The sequence below is a fragment of the Oncorhynchus gorbuscha genome, linkage group LG02 (genome assembly GCF_021184085.1).
Source record: "Oncorhynchus gorbuscha isolate QuinsamMale2020 ecotype Even-year linkage group LG02, OgorEven_v1.0, whole genome shotgun sequence".
NCBI lineage: Eukaryota > Metazoa > Chordata > Actinopteri > Salmoniformes > Salmonidae > Oncorhynchus > Oncorhynchus gorbuscha.
Genome location: NC_060174.1, coordinates 4,147,863 through 4,168,257, shown reverse-complemented (window position 1 = coordinate 4,168,257; position 20,395 = coordinate 4,147,863). Strand labels below are relative to the sequence as shown.

General features: G+C 37.3%; 1 protein-coding gene across 1 annotated transcript in view; it reads left to right on the top strand.

Moving 5' to 3' along the window:
- Positions 1 to 20,395, top strand: part of LOC123991057 (ras-related protein Rab-6B) — a 217,057-nt gene that overhangs the window by 145,269 nt on the left and 51,393 nt on the right. Inside the window, exons 4-5 of the mRNA XM_046292220.1 lie at positions 13,628 to 13,733; positions 16,563 to 16,674. Coding sequence (XP_046148176.1) covers positions 13,628 to 13,733; positions 16,563 to 16,674 — 218 coding nt within the window. The remainder of the gene's footprint in view (positions 1 to 13,627; positions 13,734 to 16,562; positions 16,675 to 20,395) is intronic.

Here is a 20,395-nt window from a genome sequence, read left to right as displayed (position 1 = left end):
CCAATGTTGCACAACATTTCTATAGGCTCTGCAACTGTGTGAGAAAACAGAGTTTTGATGGCCTCTAATAAAAAGAGGAGGATCCCATCAGCTTTTCATAGGCTAGGCCTACTATATTTACTTGTCAACTTTCCTAACATTAAGCACATTACTTCGCTTTACAACCTACCTGGCTGGCATGAACATGAACCCGGGAGAAAAGCATCCTCGATTCGCTATTCATGGCCTGTATATTTCCTCCTGCCCCTGTACTGACAGGTGCATAAAAACAGGCCTGTTCTAAATCAAACCAATTTTACACATATTATATAGTATATATTATATGTTATTATTATTAGTATATATTTAGTATATATTATTATTATTTAGTATATATTTAGTATATATTATTATTATAAGTATATATTTACTATATATTATTATTATTTAGTATATATTATTATTATTTAGTATATATTTTGTATATATTATTATTATTAGTATATATATAGTATATATAATTATTATTATTAGTATATATTTAGTATATATTATATATTATTATTATTAGTATATATTTAGTATATATTATATATTATTATTATTAGTATATATTTAGTATATTGTATATATTATTATTAGTAGTATATATTTAGTATATATTATATATTATTATTATTAGTATATATTTAGTATGTAGTATATATATAGTATATGTTAAGACCAGATTAAATTGAGAACAGTCTGATGGGTGACAATATTATCATTTGCATTTCTTTGTGACTTTTTCAAATAAGGCCTGTATGTTTTAATATGGTTTGTGTCACAACTGAAGTGTCAAAATAACTCTAAGCACAGCCTGTAGTCCTAGGACCCCTGGAACAGGGTTGGTCAGTCCGTAGCCGACAAAAGCCTAGTGAAAAATGTGTCCTTATAAGCCCAGTCATTGCACAATCGCGTGTGAAAACAGATAATTCTTCAAATGAAGAACACTAATCGGCTTCATAACTGGTGTAGCTTGTCATATGAAATACGTAACCGGGGAAGTGCATCCTTCATTCACTATTCTATCATTCAATCATTCACTATTCTATCATTCAATCATTCACTATTCAATCATTCACTATTATATCATTCACTATTCTATCATTCAATCATTCACTATTCTATCATTCACTATTCTATCATTCACTATTCTATCATTCACTATTCTATCATTCACTATTCTATCATTCACTATTCTATCATTCACTATTCTATCATTCACTATTCTATCATTCACTATTCTATCATTCACTATTCAATCATTCACTATTCTATCATTCACTATTCTATCATTCACTATTCTATCATTCACTATTCTATCATTCACTATTCTATCATTCACTATTCTATCATTCACTATTCTATCATTCACTATTCTATCATTCAATCATTCACTATTCTATCATTCATTATTCTATCATTCAATCATTCACTATTCTATCATTCACTATTCTATCATTCACTATTCTATCATTCACTATTCTATCATTCACTATTCTATCATTCACTAGTCTATCATTCACTATTCTATCATTCACTAGTCTATCATTCAATCATTCACTATTCTATCATTCACTATTCTATCATTCACTATTCTATCATTCACTATTCTATCATTCACTATTCTATCATTCAAATCAAATCAAAACACATTTATTTATATAGCCCTTCATACATCAGATGATATCTCAAAGTGCTGTACAGAAACCCAGCCTAAAACCCCAAACAGCAAGCAATGTAGGTGTAGAAGCACGGTGGCTAGGAAAAACTCCCTAGAAAGGCCAAAACCTAGGAAGAAACCTAGAGAGGAACCAGGCTATGTGGGGTGGCCAGTCCTCTTCTGGCTGTGCCGGGTGGAGATAACAGAACATGGCCAAGATGTTCAAATGTTCATAAATGACCAGCATGGTCGAATAATAACAAGGCAGAACAGTTGAAACTGGAGCAGCAGCACAGTCAGGTGGACCGGGGACAGCAAGGAGTCATCATGTCAGGTAGTCCTGGGGCACGGTCCTAGGGCTCAGGTCCTCCGAGAGAGAGAAAGAAAGAGAGAATTAGAGAGAGCATATGTGGGGTGGCCCGTCCTCTTCTGGCTGTGCCGGGTGGAGATTATAACAGAACATGGCCAAGATGTTCAAATGTTCATAAATGACCAGCATGGTTGAATAATAGTAAGGCAGAACAGTTGAAACTGGAGCAGCAGCATGGCCAGGTGGACTGGGGACAGCAAGGAGTCATCATGTCAGGTAGTCCTGGGGCATGGTCCTAGCGCTCAGGTCAGTTGAAACTGGAGCAGCAGCATGGCCAGGTGGACTGGGGACAGCAAGGAGTCATCATGTCAGGTAGTCCTGGGGCATGGTCCTAGGGCTCAGGTCCTCCGAGAGAGAGAAAGAAAGAAGGAGAGAATTAGAGAACGCACACTTAGATTCACACAGGACACCGAATAGGACAGGAGAAGTACTCCAGATATAACAAACTGACCCTAGCCCCCCGACACAAACTACTGCAGCATAAATACTGGAGGCTGAGACAGGAGGGGACAGGAGACACTGTGGCCCCATCCGAGGACATCCCCCAGACAGGGCCAAACAGGAAGGATATAACCCCACCCACTTTGCCAAAGCACAGCCCCCATGCCACTAGAGGGATATCTTCAACCACCAACTTACCATCCTGAGACAAGGCTGAGTATAGCCCACAAAGATCTCCGCCACGGCACAGCCCAAGGGGGGGGACAACCCAGACAGGATGACCACAACGGTGAATCAACCCACTCAGGTGACGCACCCCCTGCAGGAACGGCATGAGAGAGCCCCAGTAAGCCAGTGACTCAGCCACTGTAATAGGGTTAGAGGCAGAGAATCCCAGTGGAGAGGGAGGGGAACCGGCCAGGCAGAGACAGCAAGGGCGGTTCGTTGCTCCAGAGCCTTTCCGTTCACCTTCCCACTCCTGGGCCAGACTACACTCAATCATATGACCCACTGAAGAGATGAGTCTTCAGTAAAGACTTAAAGGTTGAGACCAAGTTTGCGTCTCTGATATGGGTAGGCAGACCGTTCCATAAAAATGGAACTCTATAGGAGAAAGCCCTGCCTCCAGCTGTTTGCTTAGAAATTCTATGGACAATTAGGAGGCCTGCGTCTTGTGACCGTAGCGTACGTGTAGGTATGTACGGCAGGACCAAATCAGAGAGATAGGTAGGAGCAAGCCCATGTAATGCTTTGAAGGTTAGCAGTAAAACCTTAAAATCAGCCCTTGCTTTGACAGGAAGCCAGTGTAGAGAGGCTAGCACTGGAGTAATATGATCAAATTTTTTGGTTCTAGTCAGGATTCTAGCAGCCGTATTTAGCACTAACTGAAGTTTATTTAGTGCTTTATCCGGGTAGCCGGAAAGTAGAGCATTGCAGTAGTCTAACCTAGAAGTGACAAAAGCATGGATTCATTTTTCTGCATCATTTTTGGACAGAAAGTTTCTGATTTTTGCAATATTACGTAGATGGAAAAAAGCTGTCCTCAAAATGGTCTTGATATGTTCTTCAAAAGAGAGATCAGGGTCCAGAGTAACGCCGAGGTCCTTCACAGTTTTATTTGAGATGACTGTACAATGATCAAGATTGTTTGTCAGATCCAACAGAAGATCTCTTTATTTCTTGGGACCTAGAATAAGCATCTCTGTTTTGTCCGAATTAAATAGTAGAAAGTTTGCAGCCATCCACTTCCTTATGTCTGAAACACATGCTTCTAGCGAGGGTAATTTTGGGGCTTCACCATGTTTCATTGAAATGTACAGCTGTGTGTCATCCGCATAGCAGTGAAAGTTAACATTATGTTTTCGAATAACATCCCCAAGAGGTAAAATGTATAGTGAAAACAATAATGGTCCTAAAACGGAACCTTGAGGAACACCGAAATTTACAGTTGATTTGTCAGAGGACAAACCATTCACAAACTGATATCTTTCCGACAGATAAGATCTAAACCAGGCCAGAACATGTCCGTGTAGACCAATTTGGGTTTCCAATCTCTCCAAAAGAATGTGGTGATCGATGGTATCAAAAGCAGCACTAAGGTCTAGGAGCACGAGGACAGATGCAGAGCCTCGGTCCGATGCCATCAAAATGTCATTTACCACCTTCACAAGTGCCGTCTCAGTGCTATCATTCACTATTCTATCATTCACTATTCTATCATTCACTATTCTATCATTCACTATTCTATCATTCACTATTCTATCATTCACTATTCTATCATTCACTATTCTATCATTCACTATTCAATCATTCCCTATTCTATCATTCACTATTCAATCATTCACTATTCTATCATTCACTATTCTATCATTCCCTATTCGATTGCAGCCATTCACTATTCTATCATTCCCTATTCGATTGCAGCCATTCACTATTCTATCATTCACTATTCTATCATTCACTATTCAATCATTCACTATTCTATCATTCACTATTCTATCATTCCCTATTCGATTGCAGCCATTCACTATTCTATCATTCCCTATTCGATTGCAGCCATTCACTATTCTATCATTCATCTATCATTCACTATTCTATCATTCACTATTCTATCATTCACTATTCTATCATTCACTATTCTATCATTCACTATTCTATCATTCACTATTCTATCATTCTCTATTCTATCATTCACTATTCTATCATTCACTATTATATCATTCACTATTCTATCATTCACTATTCTATCATTCACTAGTCTATCATTCAATCATTCACTATTCTATCATTCACTATTCTATCATTCACTATTCGATTGCAGCCATTCACTATTCTATCATTCCCTATTCTATCATTCACTATTCTATCATTCACTATTCTATCATTCACTATTCTATCATTCCCTATTCTATCATTCACTATTCTATCATTCAATCATTCACTATTCTATCATTCACTATTCTATCATTCACTATTCTATCATTCACTAGTCTATCATTCACTAGTCTATCATTCAATCATTCACTATTCTATCATTCACTATTCAATCATTCACTATTCTATCATTCAATCATTCACTATTCTATCATTCACTAGTCTATCATTCAATCATTCACTATTCTATCATTCACTAGTCTATCATTCAATCATTCACTATTCTATCATTCACTATTCTATCATTCAATCATTCACTATTCTATCATTCAATCATTCACTATTCTATCATTCACTATTCTATCATTCACTATTCTATCATTCAATCATTCACTATCTATCATTCACTATTCTATCATTCAATTTCACTATTCATCATTCACTATTCTATCATTCAATCATTCACTATTCTATCATTCAATCATTCACTATTCTATCATTCAATCATTCACTATCATTCACTATTCTATCATTCACTATTCTATCATTCACTATTCTATCATTCACTATTCTATCATTCAATCATTCACTATTCTATCATTCACTATTCTATCATTCAATCATTCACTATTCTATCATTCACTATTCTATCATTCAATATTCTTCTATCATTCACTATTCTATCATTCACTATTCTATCATTCACCCTATTCTATCATTCACTATTCTATCATTCAATCATTCACTATTCTATCATTCACTATTCTATCATTCACTATTCTATCATTCAATCATTCACTATTCTATCATTCACTATTCTATCATTCAATCATTCACTATTCAATCATTCACTATTCTATCATTCACTATTCTATCATTCACTATTCTATCATTCTATCATTCACTATTCAATCATTCACTATTCTATCATTCAATCATTCACTATTATATCATTCACTATTCTATCATTCAATCATTCACTATTCAATCATTCACTATTCTATCATTCAATCATTCACTATTCAATCATTCACTATTCTATCATTCACTATTCTATCATTCAATCATTCACTATTCTATCATTCACTATTCTATCATTCACTATTCTATCATTCACTATTCTATCATTCAATCATTCACTATTCTATCATTCACTATTCAATCATTCACTATTCTATCACTCACTATTCTATCATTCAATCATTCACTATTCTATCATTCACTAGTCTATCATTCACTAGTCTATCATTCAATCATTCACTATTCTATCATTCACTATTCTATCATTCTATCATTCACTATTCTATCATTCACTATTCTATCATTCAATCATTCACTATTATATCATTCACTATTCAATCATTCACTATTCTATCATTCACTATTCTATCATTCTATCATTCACTATTCAATCATTCACTATTCTATCATTCACTATTCTATCATTCTATCATTCACTATTCTATCATTCTATCATTCACTATTCTATCATTCACTATTCAATCATTCACTATTCTATCATTCACTATTCTATCATTCTATCATTCACTATTCTATCATTCACTATTCTATCACTCACTATTCTATCATTCAATCATTCTCTATTCTATCATTCACTATTCTATCATTCAATCATTCACTATTCTATCATTCACTATTCTATCATTCAATCATTCACTATTCTATCATTCACTATTCTATCATTCAATCATTCACTATTCTATCATTCACTATTCTATCATTCACTATTCTATCATTCAATCATTCACTATTCTATCATTCAATTCTATCATTCAATCATTCACTATTCTATCATTCACTATTCTATCATTCAATCATTCACTATTCTATCATTCACTAGTCTATCATTCACTATTCTATCATTCTATCATTCACTATTCTATCATTCACTATTCTATCATTCAATCATTCAACCTACTATTCTATCATTCACTATTCTATCATTCTATCATTCACTATTCTATCATTCACTATTCTATCATTCAATCATTCACTATTATATCATTCACTATTCAATCATTCACTATTCTATCATTCACTATTCTATCATTCTATCATTCACTATTCTATCATTCACTATTCTATCATTCAATCATTCACTATTCTATCATTCACTAGTCTATCATTCAATCATTCACTATTCTATCATTCACTATTCTATCATTCAATCATTCACTATTCTATCATTCACTATTCTATCATTCAATCGTTCACTATTCTATCATTCACTATTCTATCATTCAATCATTCACTATTCTATCATTCACTATTCTATCATTCTATCATTCACTATTCTATCATTCACTATTCTATCATTCAATCATTCACTATTCTATCATTCAATCATTCACTATTCTATCATTCACTATTCTATCATTCTATCATTCACTATTCTATCATTCACTATTCTATCATTCACTATTCTATCATTCACTATTCTATCATTCACTATTCTATCATTCACTATTCTATCATTCACTATTCTATCATTCACTATTCTATCATTCACTATTCAATCATTCCCTATTCTATCATTCACTATTCAATCATTCACTATTCTATCATTCACTATTCTATCATTCCCTATTCGATTGCAGCCATTCACTATTCTATCATTCCCTATTCGATTGCAGCCATTCACTATTCTATCATTCACTATTCTATCATTCACTATTCAATCATTCACTATTCTATCATTCACTATTCTATCATTCCCTATTCGATTGCAGCCATTCACTATTCTATCATTCCCTATTCGATTGCAGCCATTCACTATTCTATCATTCACTATTCTATCATTCACTATTCTATCATTCACTATTCTATCATTCACTATTCTATCATTCACTATTCTATCATTCACTATTCTATCATTCACTATTCTATCATTCTCTATTCTATCATTCACTATTCTATCATTCACTATTATATCATTCACTATTCTATCATTCACTATTCTATCATTCACTAGTCTATCATTCAATCATTCACTATTCTATCATTCACTATTCTATCATTCACTATTCGATTGCAGCCATTCACTATTCTATCATTCCCTATTCTATCATTCACTATTCTATCATTCACTATTCTATCATTCACTATTCTATCATTCCCTATTCTATCATTCACTATTCTATCATTCAATCATTCACTATTCTATCATTCACTATTCTATCATTCACTATTCTATCATTCACTAGTCTATCATTCACTAGTCTATCATTCAATCATTCACTATTCTATCATTCACTATTCAATCATTCACTATTCTATCATTCAATCATTCACTATTCTATCATTCACTAGTCTATCATTCAATCATTCACTATTCTATCATTCACTAGTCTATCATTCAATCATTCACTATTCTATCATTCACTATTCTATCATTCAATCATTCACTATTCTATCATTCAATCATTCACTATTCTATCATTCACTATTCTATCATTCACTATTCTATCATTCAATCATTCACTAGTCTATCATTCACTATTCTATCATTCAATCATTCACTATTCTATCATTCACTATTCTATCATTCAATCATTCACTATTCTATCATTCAATCATTCACTATTCTATCATTCAATCATTCACTATTCTATCATTCAGAGATTCCCTATTCTATCATTCACTATTCTATCATTCACTATTCTATCATTCACTATTCTATCATTCAATCATTCACTATTCTATCATTCACTATTCTATCATTCAATCATTCACTATTCTATCATTCACTAGTCTATCATTCAATCATTCACTATTCTATCATTCACTATTCTATCATTCACTATTCTATCATTCAGAGATTCCCTATTCTATCATTCACTATTCTATCATTCAATCATTCACTATTCTATCATTCACTATTCTATCATTCACTATTCTATCATTCAATCATTCACTATTCTATCATTCACTATTCTATCATTCAATCATTCACTATTCAATCATTCACTATTCTATCATTCAGAGATTCCCTATTCTATCATTCACTATTCTATCATTCAATCATTCACTATTCAATCATTCACTATTCTATCATTCAATCATTCACTATTATATCATTCACTATTCTATCATTCAATCATTCACTATTCAATCATTCACTATTCTATCATTCAATCATTCACTATTCAATCATTCACTATTCTATCATTCACTATTCTATCATTCAATCATTCACTATTCTATCATTCACTATTCTATCATTCACTATTCTATCATTCACTATTCTATCATTCAATCATTCACTATTCTATCATTCACTATTCAATCATTCATTTCTATCAATCTATCATTCAATCATTCACTATTCTATCATTCACTATTCTATCATTCACTATCTATCATTCAATCATTCACTATTCTATCATTCACTATTCTATCATTCTATCATTCACTATTCTATCATTCACTATTCTATCATTCAATCATTCACTATTATATCATTCACTATTCAATCATTCATTTCTATCATTCACTATTCTATCATTCTATCATTCACTATTCAATCATTCACTATTCATCATTCACTATTCTATCATTCTATCATTCACTATTCTATCATTCTATCATTCACTATTCTATCATTCACTATTCAATCATTCACTATTCTATCATTCACTATTCTATCATTCTATCATTCACTATTCTATCATTCACTATTCTATCACTCACTATTCTATCATTCAATCATTCTCTATTCTATCATTCACTATTCTATCATTCAATCATTCACTATTCTATCATTCACTATTCTATCATTCAATCATTCACTATTCTATCATTCACTATTCTATCATTCAATCATTCACTATTCTATCATTCACTATTCTATCATTCACTATTCTATCATTCAATCATTCACTATTCTATCATTCACTATTCTATCATTCAATCATTCACTATTCTATCATTCACTATTCTATCATTCAATCATTCACTATTCTATCATTCACTAGTCTATCATTCACTATTCTATCATTCTATCATTCACTATTCTATCATTCACTATTCTATCATTCAATCATTCACTATTCTATCATTCACTATTCTATCATTCTATCATTCACTATTCTATCATTCACTATTCTATCATTCAATCATTCACTATTATATCATTCACTATTCAATCATTCACTATTCTATCATTCACTATTCTATCATTCTATCATTCACTATTCTATCATTCACTATTCTATCATTCAATCATTCACTATTCTATCATTCACTAGTCTATCATTCAATCATTCACTATTCTATCATTCACTATTCTATCATTCAATCATTCACTATTCTATCATTCACTATTCTATCATTCAATCATTCACTATTCTATCATTCACTATTCTATCATTCAATCATTCACTATTCTATCATTCACTATTCTATCATTCTATCATTCACTATTCTATCATTCACTATTCTATCATTCAATCATTCACTATTCTATCATTCAATCATTCACTATTCTATCATTCACTATTCTATCATTCTATCATTCACTATTCTATCATTCACTATTCTATCATTCAATCATTCACTATTATATCATTCACTATTCTATCATTCAGAGATTCCCTATGCTATCATTCAATCATTCACTATTCTATCATTCACTATTCTATCATTCAGAGATTCCCTATTCTATCATTCAATCATTCACTATTCTATCATTCACTATTCTATCATTCACTATTCTATCATTCACTATTCTATCATTCTCTATTCTATCATTCCCTATTCTATCATTCACTATTCTATCATTCACTATTCTATCATTCCCTTTTCTATCATTCACTATTCTATCATTCTCTATTCTATCATTCTCTATTCTATCATTCACTATTCTATCATTCACTATTCTATCATTCACTATTCTATCATTCTCTATTCTATCATTCTCTATTCTATCATTCCCTATTCTATCATTCACTATTCTATCATTCACTATTCTATCATTCCCTTTTCTATCATTCACTATTCTATCATTCTCTATTCTATCATTCTCTATTCTATCATTCTCTATTCTATCATTCACTATTCAATCATTCACTATTCTATCATTCACTATTCTATCATTCTATCATTCACTATTCTATCATTCACTATTCTATCATTCAATCATTCACTATTCTATCATTCACTAGTCTATCATTCAATCATTCACTATTCTATCATTCACTATTCTATCATTCAATCATTCACTATTCTATCATTCACTATTCTATCATTCAATCATTCACTATTCTATCATTCACTATTCTATCATTCAATCATTCACTATTCTATCATTCACTATTCATTCAATCATTCACTATTCTATCATTCACTATTCTATCATTCAATCATTCACTATTCTATCATTTCACATTCAATCATTCACTATTCTATCATTCACTATTCTATCATTCAATCATTCACTATTCTATCATTCACTATTCTATCATTCTATCATTCACTATTCTATCATTCACTATGCTATCATTCAATCATTCACTAGTCTATCATTCAATCATTCACTATTATATCATTCACTATTCTATCATTCAGAGATTCCCTATTCTATCATTCAATCATTCACTATTCTATCATTCAGAGATTCCCTATTCTATCATTCAATCATTCACTATTCTATCATTCACTAGTCTATCATTCAATCATTCACTATTCTATCATTCAGAGATTCCCTATTCTATCATTCAATCATTCACTATTCTATCATTCACTATTCTATCATTCACTATTCTATCATTCACTATTCTATCATTCACTATTCTATCATTCACTATTCTATCATTCACTATTCTATCATTCACTATTCTATCATTCACTATTCTATCATTCTCTATTCTATCATTCTCTATTCTATCATTCCCTATTCTATCATTCACTATTCTATCATTCACTATTCTATCATTCCCTTTTCTATCATTCACTATTCTATCATTCTCTATTCTATCATTCTCTATTCTATCATTCACTATTCTATCATTCACTATTCTATCATTCACTATTCTATCATTCTCTATTCTATCATTCTCTATTCTATCATTCCCTATTCTATCATTCACTATTCTATCATTCACTATTCTATCATTCCCTTTTCTATCATTCACTATTCTATCATTCTCTATTCTATCATTCTCTATTCTATCATTCTCTATTCTATCATTCACTATTCTATCATTCTCTATTCTATCATTCTCTATTCTATCATTCACTATTCTATCATTCACTATTCTATCATTCTCTATTCTATCATTCTCTATTCTATCATTCACTATTCTATCATTCACTATTCTATCATTCACTATTCTATCATTCTCTATTCTATCATTCACTATTCTATCATTCACTATTCGAGCAGTTCATCCACAGCTGTCGACTCATTGAAGTAGAAATCTTCATCCAAATGTAGGTTTGTGATCGCTGTTCTGATGTCCGGAAGCTGCTTTCAGTTAAAGGATCGATGGCGGAAATATGATGTAAAAAAAACAAACTGTTAAGATCAGAGCAAAAACATGAATAATAAATAATAATAATTAATTAATTAAAAAATAATTAGCAGAATTGGTCATGAGCAGTAAATATGGACCAACACCATTCTATTAAATTATTCAATATAAAATATTATAAAATACAATTATAAATAATGCTACAGGAATTATAAGCAAATCTTATCTGCTAAATGAATTAGCTCACAGCCATGAATATGATAGTCTGTTCTTTTGAAAATATGTTTTCTTTATATCATAATGTTCCTTTAGATCCAGTCTAAAATAAATAATGTATTTATTGTGAAGGTAGTGGACTATATTACATGGATTTATTAGACTTTTAAAAAATGTAGATGTTCCAAAAGGTCAGTAGATTATTGAAGACAGGAGATGATAAACGTGTTTCTGTTCATTAACGGTGAATTACCGTGAGCCCGGCTGCTATTTGCATGACAGTTACCAGCTGACAAAATGTCATGACCACGACAGCCCTAGTCCTGAATTACAGTGTGTGTGTGTGTGTGTGTGTGTGTGTGTGTGTGTGTGTGTGTGTGTGTGTGTGTGTGTGTGTGTGTGTGTGTGCGTGCGTGTGCGTGCGTGCGTGTGTGTGTGTAGTGTAGTAATGTATATGTCTGAGGGGAGACAGTGGTCCCAGGCTCCCTGTCTGTCTGAGGGAGACAGTGGTCCCAGGCTCTCTGTCTGTCTGAGGGAGACAGTGGTCCCAGGCTCTCTGTCTGTCTGAGGGAGACAGTGGTCCCAGGCTCTCTGTCTGTCTGAGGGAGACAGTGGTCCCAGGCTCTCTGTCTGTCTGAGGGGAGACAGTGGTCCCAGGCTCCCTGTCTGTCTGAGGGGAGACAGTGGTCCCAGGCTCTCTGTCTGTCTGACGGAGACAGTGGTCCCAGGCTCTCTGTCTGTCTGAGGGAGACAGTGGTCCCAGGCTCTCTGTCTGTCTGACGGAGACAGTGGTCCCAGGCTCTCTGTCTGTCTGAGGGAGACAGTGGTCCCAGGCTCTCTGTCTGTCTGACGGAGACAGTGGTCCCAGGCTCTCTGTCTGTCTGAGGGAGACAGTGGTCCCAGGCTCTCTGTCTCTCTGGGGGGAGACAGTGGTCCCAGGCTCTCTGTCTGTCTGAGGGAGACAGTGGTCCCAGGCTCTCTGGACATGATGAATAATCTGACGATCCCCAGGTGTGTCTCTCTGATCCCCAGGTGTGTCTCTCTGATCCCCAGGTGAGGTTGCAGCTGTGGGACACGGCTGGACAGGAGCGCTTCAGGAGCCTCATTCCCTCCTACATACGAGACTCTACTGTGGCCGTGGTGGTTTATGATATTACAAGTGAGTGGGGATCACTCACACACACACACACACACACACACACACACACACACACACACACACACACACACACACACACACACACACACACACACACACACACACACACACACACACACACACACACACACACACACACACACACACACACACACACACACAGAGAGAGAGAGATAAACACACACACCATCTTCTTTAAGACCCTGGGGAGATGAACAGTAAACCTAATTGCTTTCTGAATGGGTGTGGCAAGGTCAAAACAAGTGTATTGATAGTATCAAATACTATCTGAGTAGGGGAGAGCCGGGACAAAGGTAACGCTGGGCGAAAATAACACAGCCATTTTCTCAGATAAGCCAGGAGCTGGAACGACATAGCGAAGTCAGCATGTTCCTAATGTAGAGGACGAGCTCCCTGCAACAACAACAACAACAACAACAACAACAACAGCCCATCCAACCATGTTTTGCCGAGTTGTTAACAAAAAGTGGTTTTGAGTGATGGAAGAAAAATGAACCCTGTTCGGTTGTAGAGTTGTGTTTAGTTGTTTAAGGTCCCAAACATCATGTGTTAACCTGTCTAGTGTCTAAATAACAGGTTCCCAACATCATGTCTAAATAACAGGTTCCCAACATCATGTCTAAATAACAGGTTCCCAACATCATGTCTAAATAACAGGTTCCCAACATCATGTCTAAATAACAGGTTCCCAACATCATGTCTAAATAACAGGTTCCCAACATCATGTCTAAATAACAGGTTCCCAACATCATGTCTAAATAACAGGTTCCCAACATCATGTCTAAATAACAGGTTCCCAACATCATGTGTTAACCTGTCTAGTGTCTAAATAACAGGTTCCCAACATCATGTCTAAATAACAGGTTCCCAACATCATGTCTAAATAACAGGTTCCCAACATCATGTCTAAATAACAGGTTCCCAACATCATGTCTAAATAACAGGTTCCCAACATCATGTCTAAATAACAGGTTCCCAACATCATGTGTTAACCTGTCTAGTGTCTAAATAACAGGTTCCCAACATCATGTCTAAATATCAGGTTCCCAACATCATGTCTAAATAACAGGTTCCCAACATCATGTCTAAATAACAGGTTCCCAACATCATGTGTTAACCTGTCTAGTGTCTAAATGTAACGGATGTGAAACGGCTTGCTTAGTTAGCGGTGGTGCGCGCTAAATAGCGTTTCAATCGGTGACGTCACTTGCTCTGAGACCTTGAAGTAGTGGTTCCCCTTTGCTCTGCAAGGCTTTTGTGGAGCAATGGGTAACGATGCTTCGTGGGTGACTTTTGTTGATGTGTGCAGAGGATCCCTGGTTCGCGCCCGGGTATGGGCGAGGGGACGGTCTAAATTTATAAATATCAGGTTCCAAGTGTCATGCTAGCTAGTCAGATGTCTTGCCTAGTTAAATAAAAAATATGTGAAACAAAATGTCATGCTAGCTAGTCAAGTAACATGCTAGCTAGTCAAGTGTCATGCTAGCTAGTCAAGTAACATGCTAGCTAGTCAAGTGTCATGCTAGCTAGTCAAGTATCATGGTAGCTAGTCTTTGGTGTTAGCCTGGAAGAAGGTTCAGGAGAAACGGGTGGGACGAAAGTAACACAATGTAAACTGATTAATATTGTGTAAGGCAAAGCATTGTGGGAAGCATTTGCCTCGGGTGCCAAAGGTTGCATGTTCAAATCCAGCGATAGAAAGTTACATTTTTGTTTTAAGGCTATCCCAAACCTTATCCCGAATCTTAACCATTCAGAGTTAATGCCTAACCTTGAGATTTCAGAGTCAATACCTAAACTTAAACCTCACCTTAAAATTTCAGAGTCAATGCCTAAACTTAAACCTCACCTTAAAATTTCAGAGTCAATACCTAAACTTAAACCTCACCTTAAAATTTCAGAGTCAATACCTAAACTTAAACCTAACCTTAAGATTTCAGAGTCAATACCTAAACTTAAACCTAACCTTAAGATTTCAGAGTCAATACCTAAACTTAAACCTAACCTTGAGATTTCAGAGTCAATGCCTAAACTTAAACCTAACCTTGAGATTTCAGAGTCAATGCCTAAACTTAAACCTAACCTTGCGATTTCAGAGTCAATACCTAAACTTAAACCTAACCTTAAGATTTCAGAGTCAATACCTAAACTTAAACCTAACCTTAAGATTTCAGAGTCAATGCCTAAACTTAAACCTCACCTTAAAATTTCAGAGTCAATGCCTAAACTTAAACCTAACCTTAAGATTTCAGAGTCAATGCCTAAACTTAAACCTCACCTTAAAATTTCAGAGTCAATGCCTAAACTTAAACCTAACCTTAAGATTTCAATCAATGCCTAAACTTAAACCTAACCTTGCGATTTCAGAGTCAATGCCTAAACTTAAACCTAACCTTAAGATTTCAGAGTCAATGCCTAAACTTAAACCTAACCTTAAGATTTCAGAGTCAATGCCTAAACTAAAACCTACATTTGGAAGACCATCGAAATGTGATGTTTGAGAAACAGGAACGTCTAATTCTGATGAGCTAGTTGCATAAAAGTCTCTGTAGCTCTATCGACCTCTGAGTGATTAGGAAAACAACTAAAAGTGTTATTTTCAACCCGGTTCTCCACTCGTACCCAACCCACTTATACAACGTTATAACATCAATAAACACAATCCCATTTGTGTATATTCATGTTTGCACAGTATGTCTGTATACTTTGTTATGCTCAACCATTTATATGTCAAAACTCAACTTTAAACGAGATGATATTTGACCAACTACTTTCTTGTTGTTGTTGCTTCTGCTATTCCTCAAACAGATGTGAACTCCTTCCAGCAAACGTCCAAATGGATCGACGACGTCAGAACAGAGAGAGGAAGTGATGTCATCATCATGCTAGTCGGCAACAAAACAGACTTGGGAGACAAGAGGTAAGAAGTGTTATATTCAGTCATTCAGTTCTGGCTGCAGCCTAAATGTGCACCCTGGGGCCTGGTCAACAGTAGTGCACTATGAAGGGAATAGTGAGCCATTTGAGACACATGTTTCAAAGCGCTGCTCCTAGACTACATTACTTCCTTTTACTGGCCCGATTTCCATGGTTACGTCTGGTGCAGCGGTCCGTGTCCAATGTCTCTCTCTTCTCTCTCTTTTGAAAAGGTCTTTTGGGTCTTTGGGGATCCAATCAAAACACAAGTTAGTTGCGACACTGTCAGTCTGTCTCTACTTCAGAGTGACCTGGTGCCTCGTCACGCCTGAGCATGTTCCAACTGTAAGAGAGACCTGAGAGAGAGAGAGAGAGAGAGAGAGAGAGAGAGAGAGAGAGAGAGAGAGAGAGAGAGAGAGAGAGAGAGAGAGAGAGAGAGAGATACACAGAATAACAGAGATAACCATGGAAATATAAGAGGTGAGAAGTCAGTAAACACTGGGGGGAGTCAGTAAACACTGGGGGTAGTCAGTAAACACTGGGGGTAGTCAGTAAACACTGGGGGTCAGTAAACACTGGGGGTAGTCAGTAAACACTGGGGGTAGTCAGTAAACACTGGGGATAGTCAGTAAACACTGGGGGTCAGTAAACACTGGGGGTAAAACACTGGGGGTATTCAGTAAACACCGTAAAAACACTGGGGGTAGTCAGTAAACACTGGGGGTAGTCAGTAAACACCGGGGGTAGTCGGTATTCAGTAAACACCGGGGGTAGTCAGTAAACACTGGGGGTAGTCAGTAAACACCGGGGTAGTCAGTAAACACCGGGGGTAGTCAGTAAACACTGGGGTAGTCAGTAAACACTGGGGGTAGTCAGTAAACACTGGGGTAGTCAGTAAACACTGGGGGTAGTCAGTAAACACTGGGGGTAGTAAACACTGGGGAAAAACACTGGGGGTAGTCAGTAAACACCGGGGTAGTCAGTAAACACTGGGGGTAGTCAGTAAACACCGGGGTAGTCAGTAAACACTGTAAACACCGGGGGTAGTCAGTAAACACCGGGGGTACACTAAACACCGGGGGAGTCAGTAAACACAGTAAACACTGGGGTAGTCAGTAAACACACGGGGGTAGTCAGTAAACACTGGGGGTAGTCAGTAAACACTGGGGGTAGTCAGTAAACACCGGGGGTAGTCAGTAAACACACGGGGGAGTCAGTAAACACTGGGGTAGTCAGTAAACACCGGGGTAGTCAGTAAACACTGGGGGAGTCAGTAAACACCGGGGTAGTCAGTAAACACTGGGGGGAGTCAGTAAACACTGGGGGTAGTCAGTAAACACTGGGGGTAGTCAGTAAACACTGGGGGGAGTCAGTAAACACCGGGGGTAGTCAGTAAACACCGGGGGGAGTCAGTAAACACTGGGGGGAGTCTACCCTGTCAGACAGTAATGATTCACCTCCCTACCCTGTCAGACTGTAATGATTCAGTAATGATTCACCTCCCTACCCTGTCAGACAGTAATGATTCAGTAATGATTCACCTCCCTACCCTGTCAGACAGTAATGATTCAGTAATGATTCACCTCCCTACCCTGTCAGACAGTAATGATTCACCTCCCTACCCTGTCAGACTGTAATGATTCAGTAATGATTCACCTCCCTACCCTGTCAGACAGTAATGATTCAGTAATAATTCACCTCCCTACCCTGTCAGACAGTAATGATTCATTAATGACTCACCTCCCTACCCTGTCAGACAGCAATGATTCAGTAATGATTCACCTCCCTACCCTGTCAGACTGTAATGATTCACCTCCCTACCCTGTCAGACAGTAATGATTCACCTCCCTACCCTGTCAGACAGTAATGATTCACCTCCCTACCCTGTCAGACAGTAATGATTCAGTAATGATTCACCTCCCGTACAGTCTAAACAGAGAAACTAGACACTCACAGACACTCCTGATGTTCTCTCTCTTGGAATGTCCGGACATTGGAGAAACCCCTTAATGATGCCAGTAATTGGTAAAACACATCTGACCTTCAAGTTGTCGGTCCCTGGTGTTGCTGATTGGCACTGATGTGAGTTTTAAATCATCCTCACTTTCACAGATCACGATATTAAATAGGAAAATATCTCACACACATCTGTGATTACTTGCTGCAGGTGCAAAGGAATTGTTTGATGAAATGACCATGATATGAAATATGACAAGGAGGGAGGAGGGAGGAGGGAGGGGGTAGGAGGGAGGAGGGAGGAGGGAGGAGGGAGGGGGGAGAGAGGGAGGGAGGGAGGGAGGGGGGGAGGGAGGAGGGGGGAGGAGGGAGGAGGGGGAGGAGGGAGGGAGGGAGGGAGGTAGGAGGGAGGGAGGAGGGAGGGAGGAGGGAGGGAGGGAGGAGGGAGGAGGGAGGAGGGAGGAGGGAGGAGGGAGGAGGAGGGAGGGAGGAGGGAGGAGGGAGGAGAGGGAGGGAGGAGGGAGGAGAGAGGAGAGAGGAGGGAGGAGAGAGGGAGGGAGGAGGGAGGAGGGGGAGGGGGAGGAGGGAGGAGAGAGGGAGGGAGGAGAGAGAGAGGGAGGGAGGAGGGAGGAGAGAGGAGGGAGAGGGAGGAGAGAGGAGGGAGGAGGGAGGAGAGAGGAGGGAGGAGGGAGGAGGGAGGAGAGAGAGGAGGGAGGGAGGAGGGAGGAGGGAGGACTCAGGTAGTCAAAGACTTGGTCTGTGTATGTTGTCAGATGCACCGAATACTGAATAGATCTGAACACGTAGGTGTTCCTGTGGGAAAGGGCAGTGTGGAGTGCGATTGAGATTGCGTCATCTGTGGATCTGTTGGGGCGGTACTTACATTGGAATGGGTCTAGTGTTTCTGGGATAATGGTGTTAATGTGAGCCATGACCAGCCTTTCAAAGCACCTCACGGCTACCGTCGTGAGTACTTCGGGGCGGTAGTCATTTAGGCAGGTTACCTTCGCTTTCTTGTGCACAGGGACTATGGTGGTCTGCTTGAAAACATGTAGGTATTACAGACTCGGTCAAGGAGAGGTTGAAAATGTCAGTGAAGAGACTTGATAGTTGGTCTGGGCACACGTCCTGGTAATCCGTCTGGCCCCGCGGCCTTGTGAATGTTGACCTGTTTAAAGGTCTTGCTCACATCGGATACGGAGAGCGTGATCACACAGTCGTCTGGAACAGCCGGTAGGATCCAAATGCCTTTCATGGTGATGTGTTAAAAAATCTGGAGTTGTTATTTATGACAGAGATTAGGACAGGGATTAGGACAGGGATTAGGACAGGGATTAGGACAGGGATTAGGACAGGGTTTAGGACAGGGAATAGGACAGGGATTAGGACAGGGGGTAGGACAGGGATTAGGACAGGGATTAGGACAGGGATTAGGACAGGGATTAGGACAGGGATTATGACAGGGCTTATGACAGGGAATAGGACAGGGAATAGGACAGGGATTAGGACAGGGATTAGGACAGGGCTTAGGACAGGGATTAGGACAGGGCTTAGGACAGGGAATAGGACAGGGATTAGGACAGGGATTAGGACAGGGAATAGGACAGGGATTAGGACAGGGTTTAGGACAGGGATTAGGACAGGGCTTAGGACAGGGATTAGGACAGGGAGTAGGACAGAGGATAGGACAGGGATTAGGACAGGGAATAGGACAGGCTGTAGGACAGGGATTAGATCAGGCTGCAGGACAGGTCTTAGGACAGGCTGTA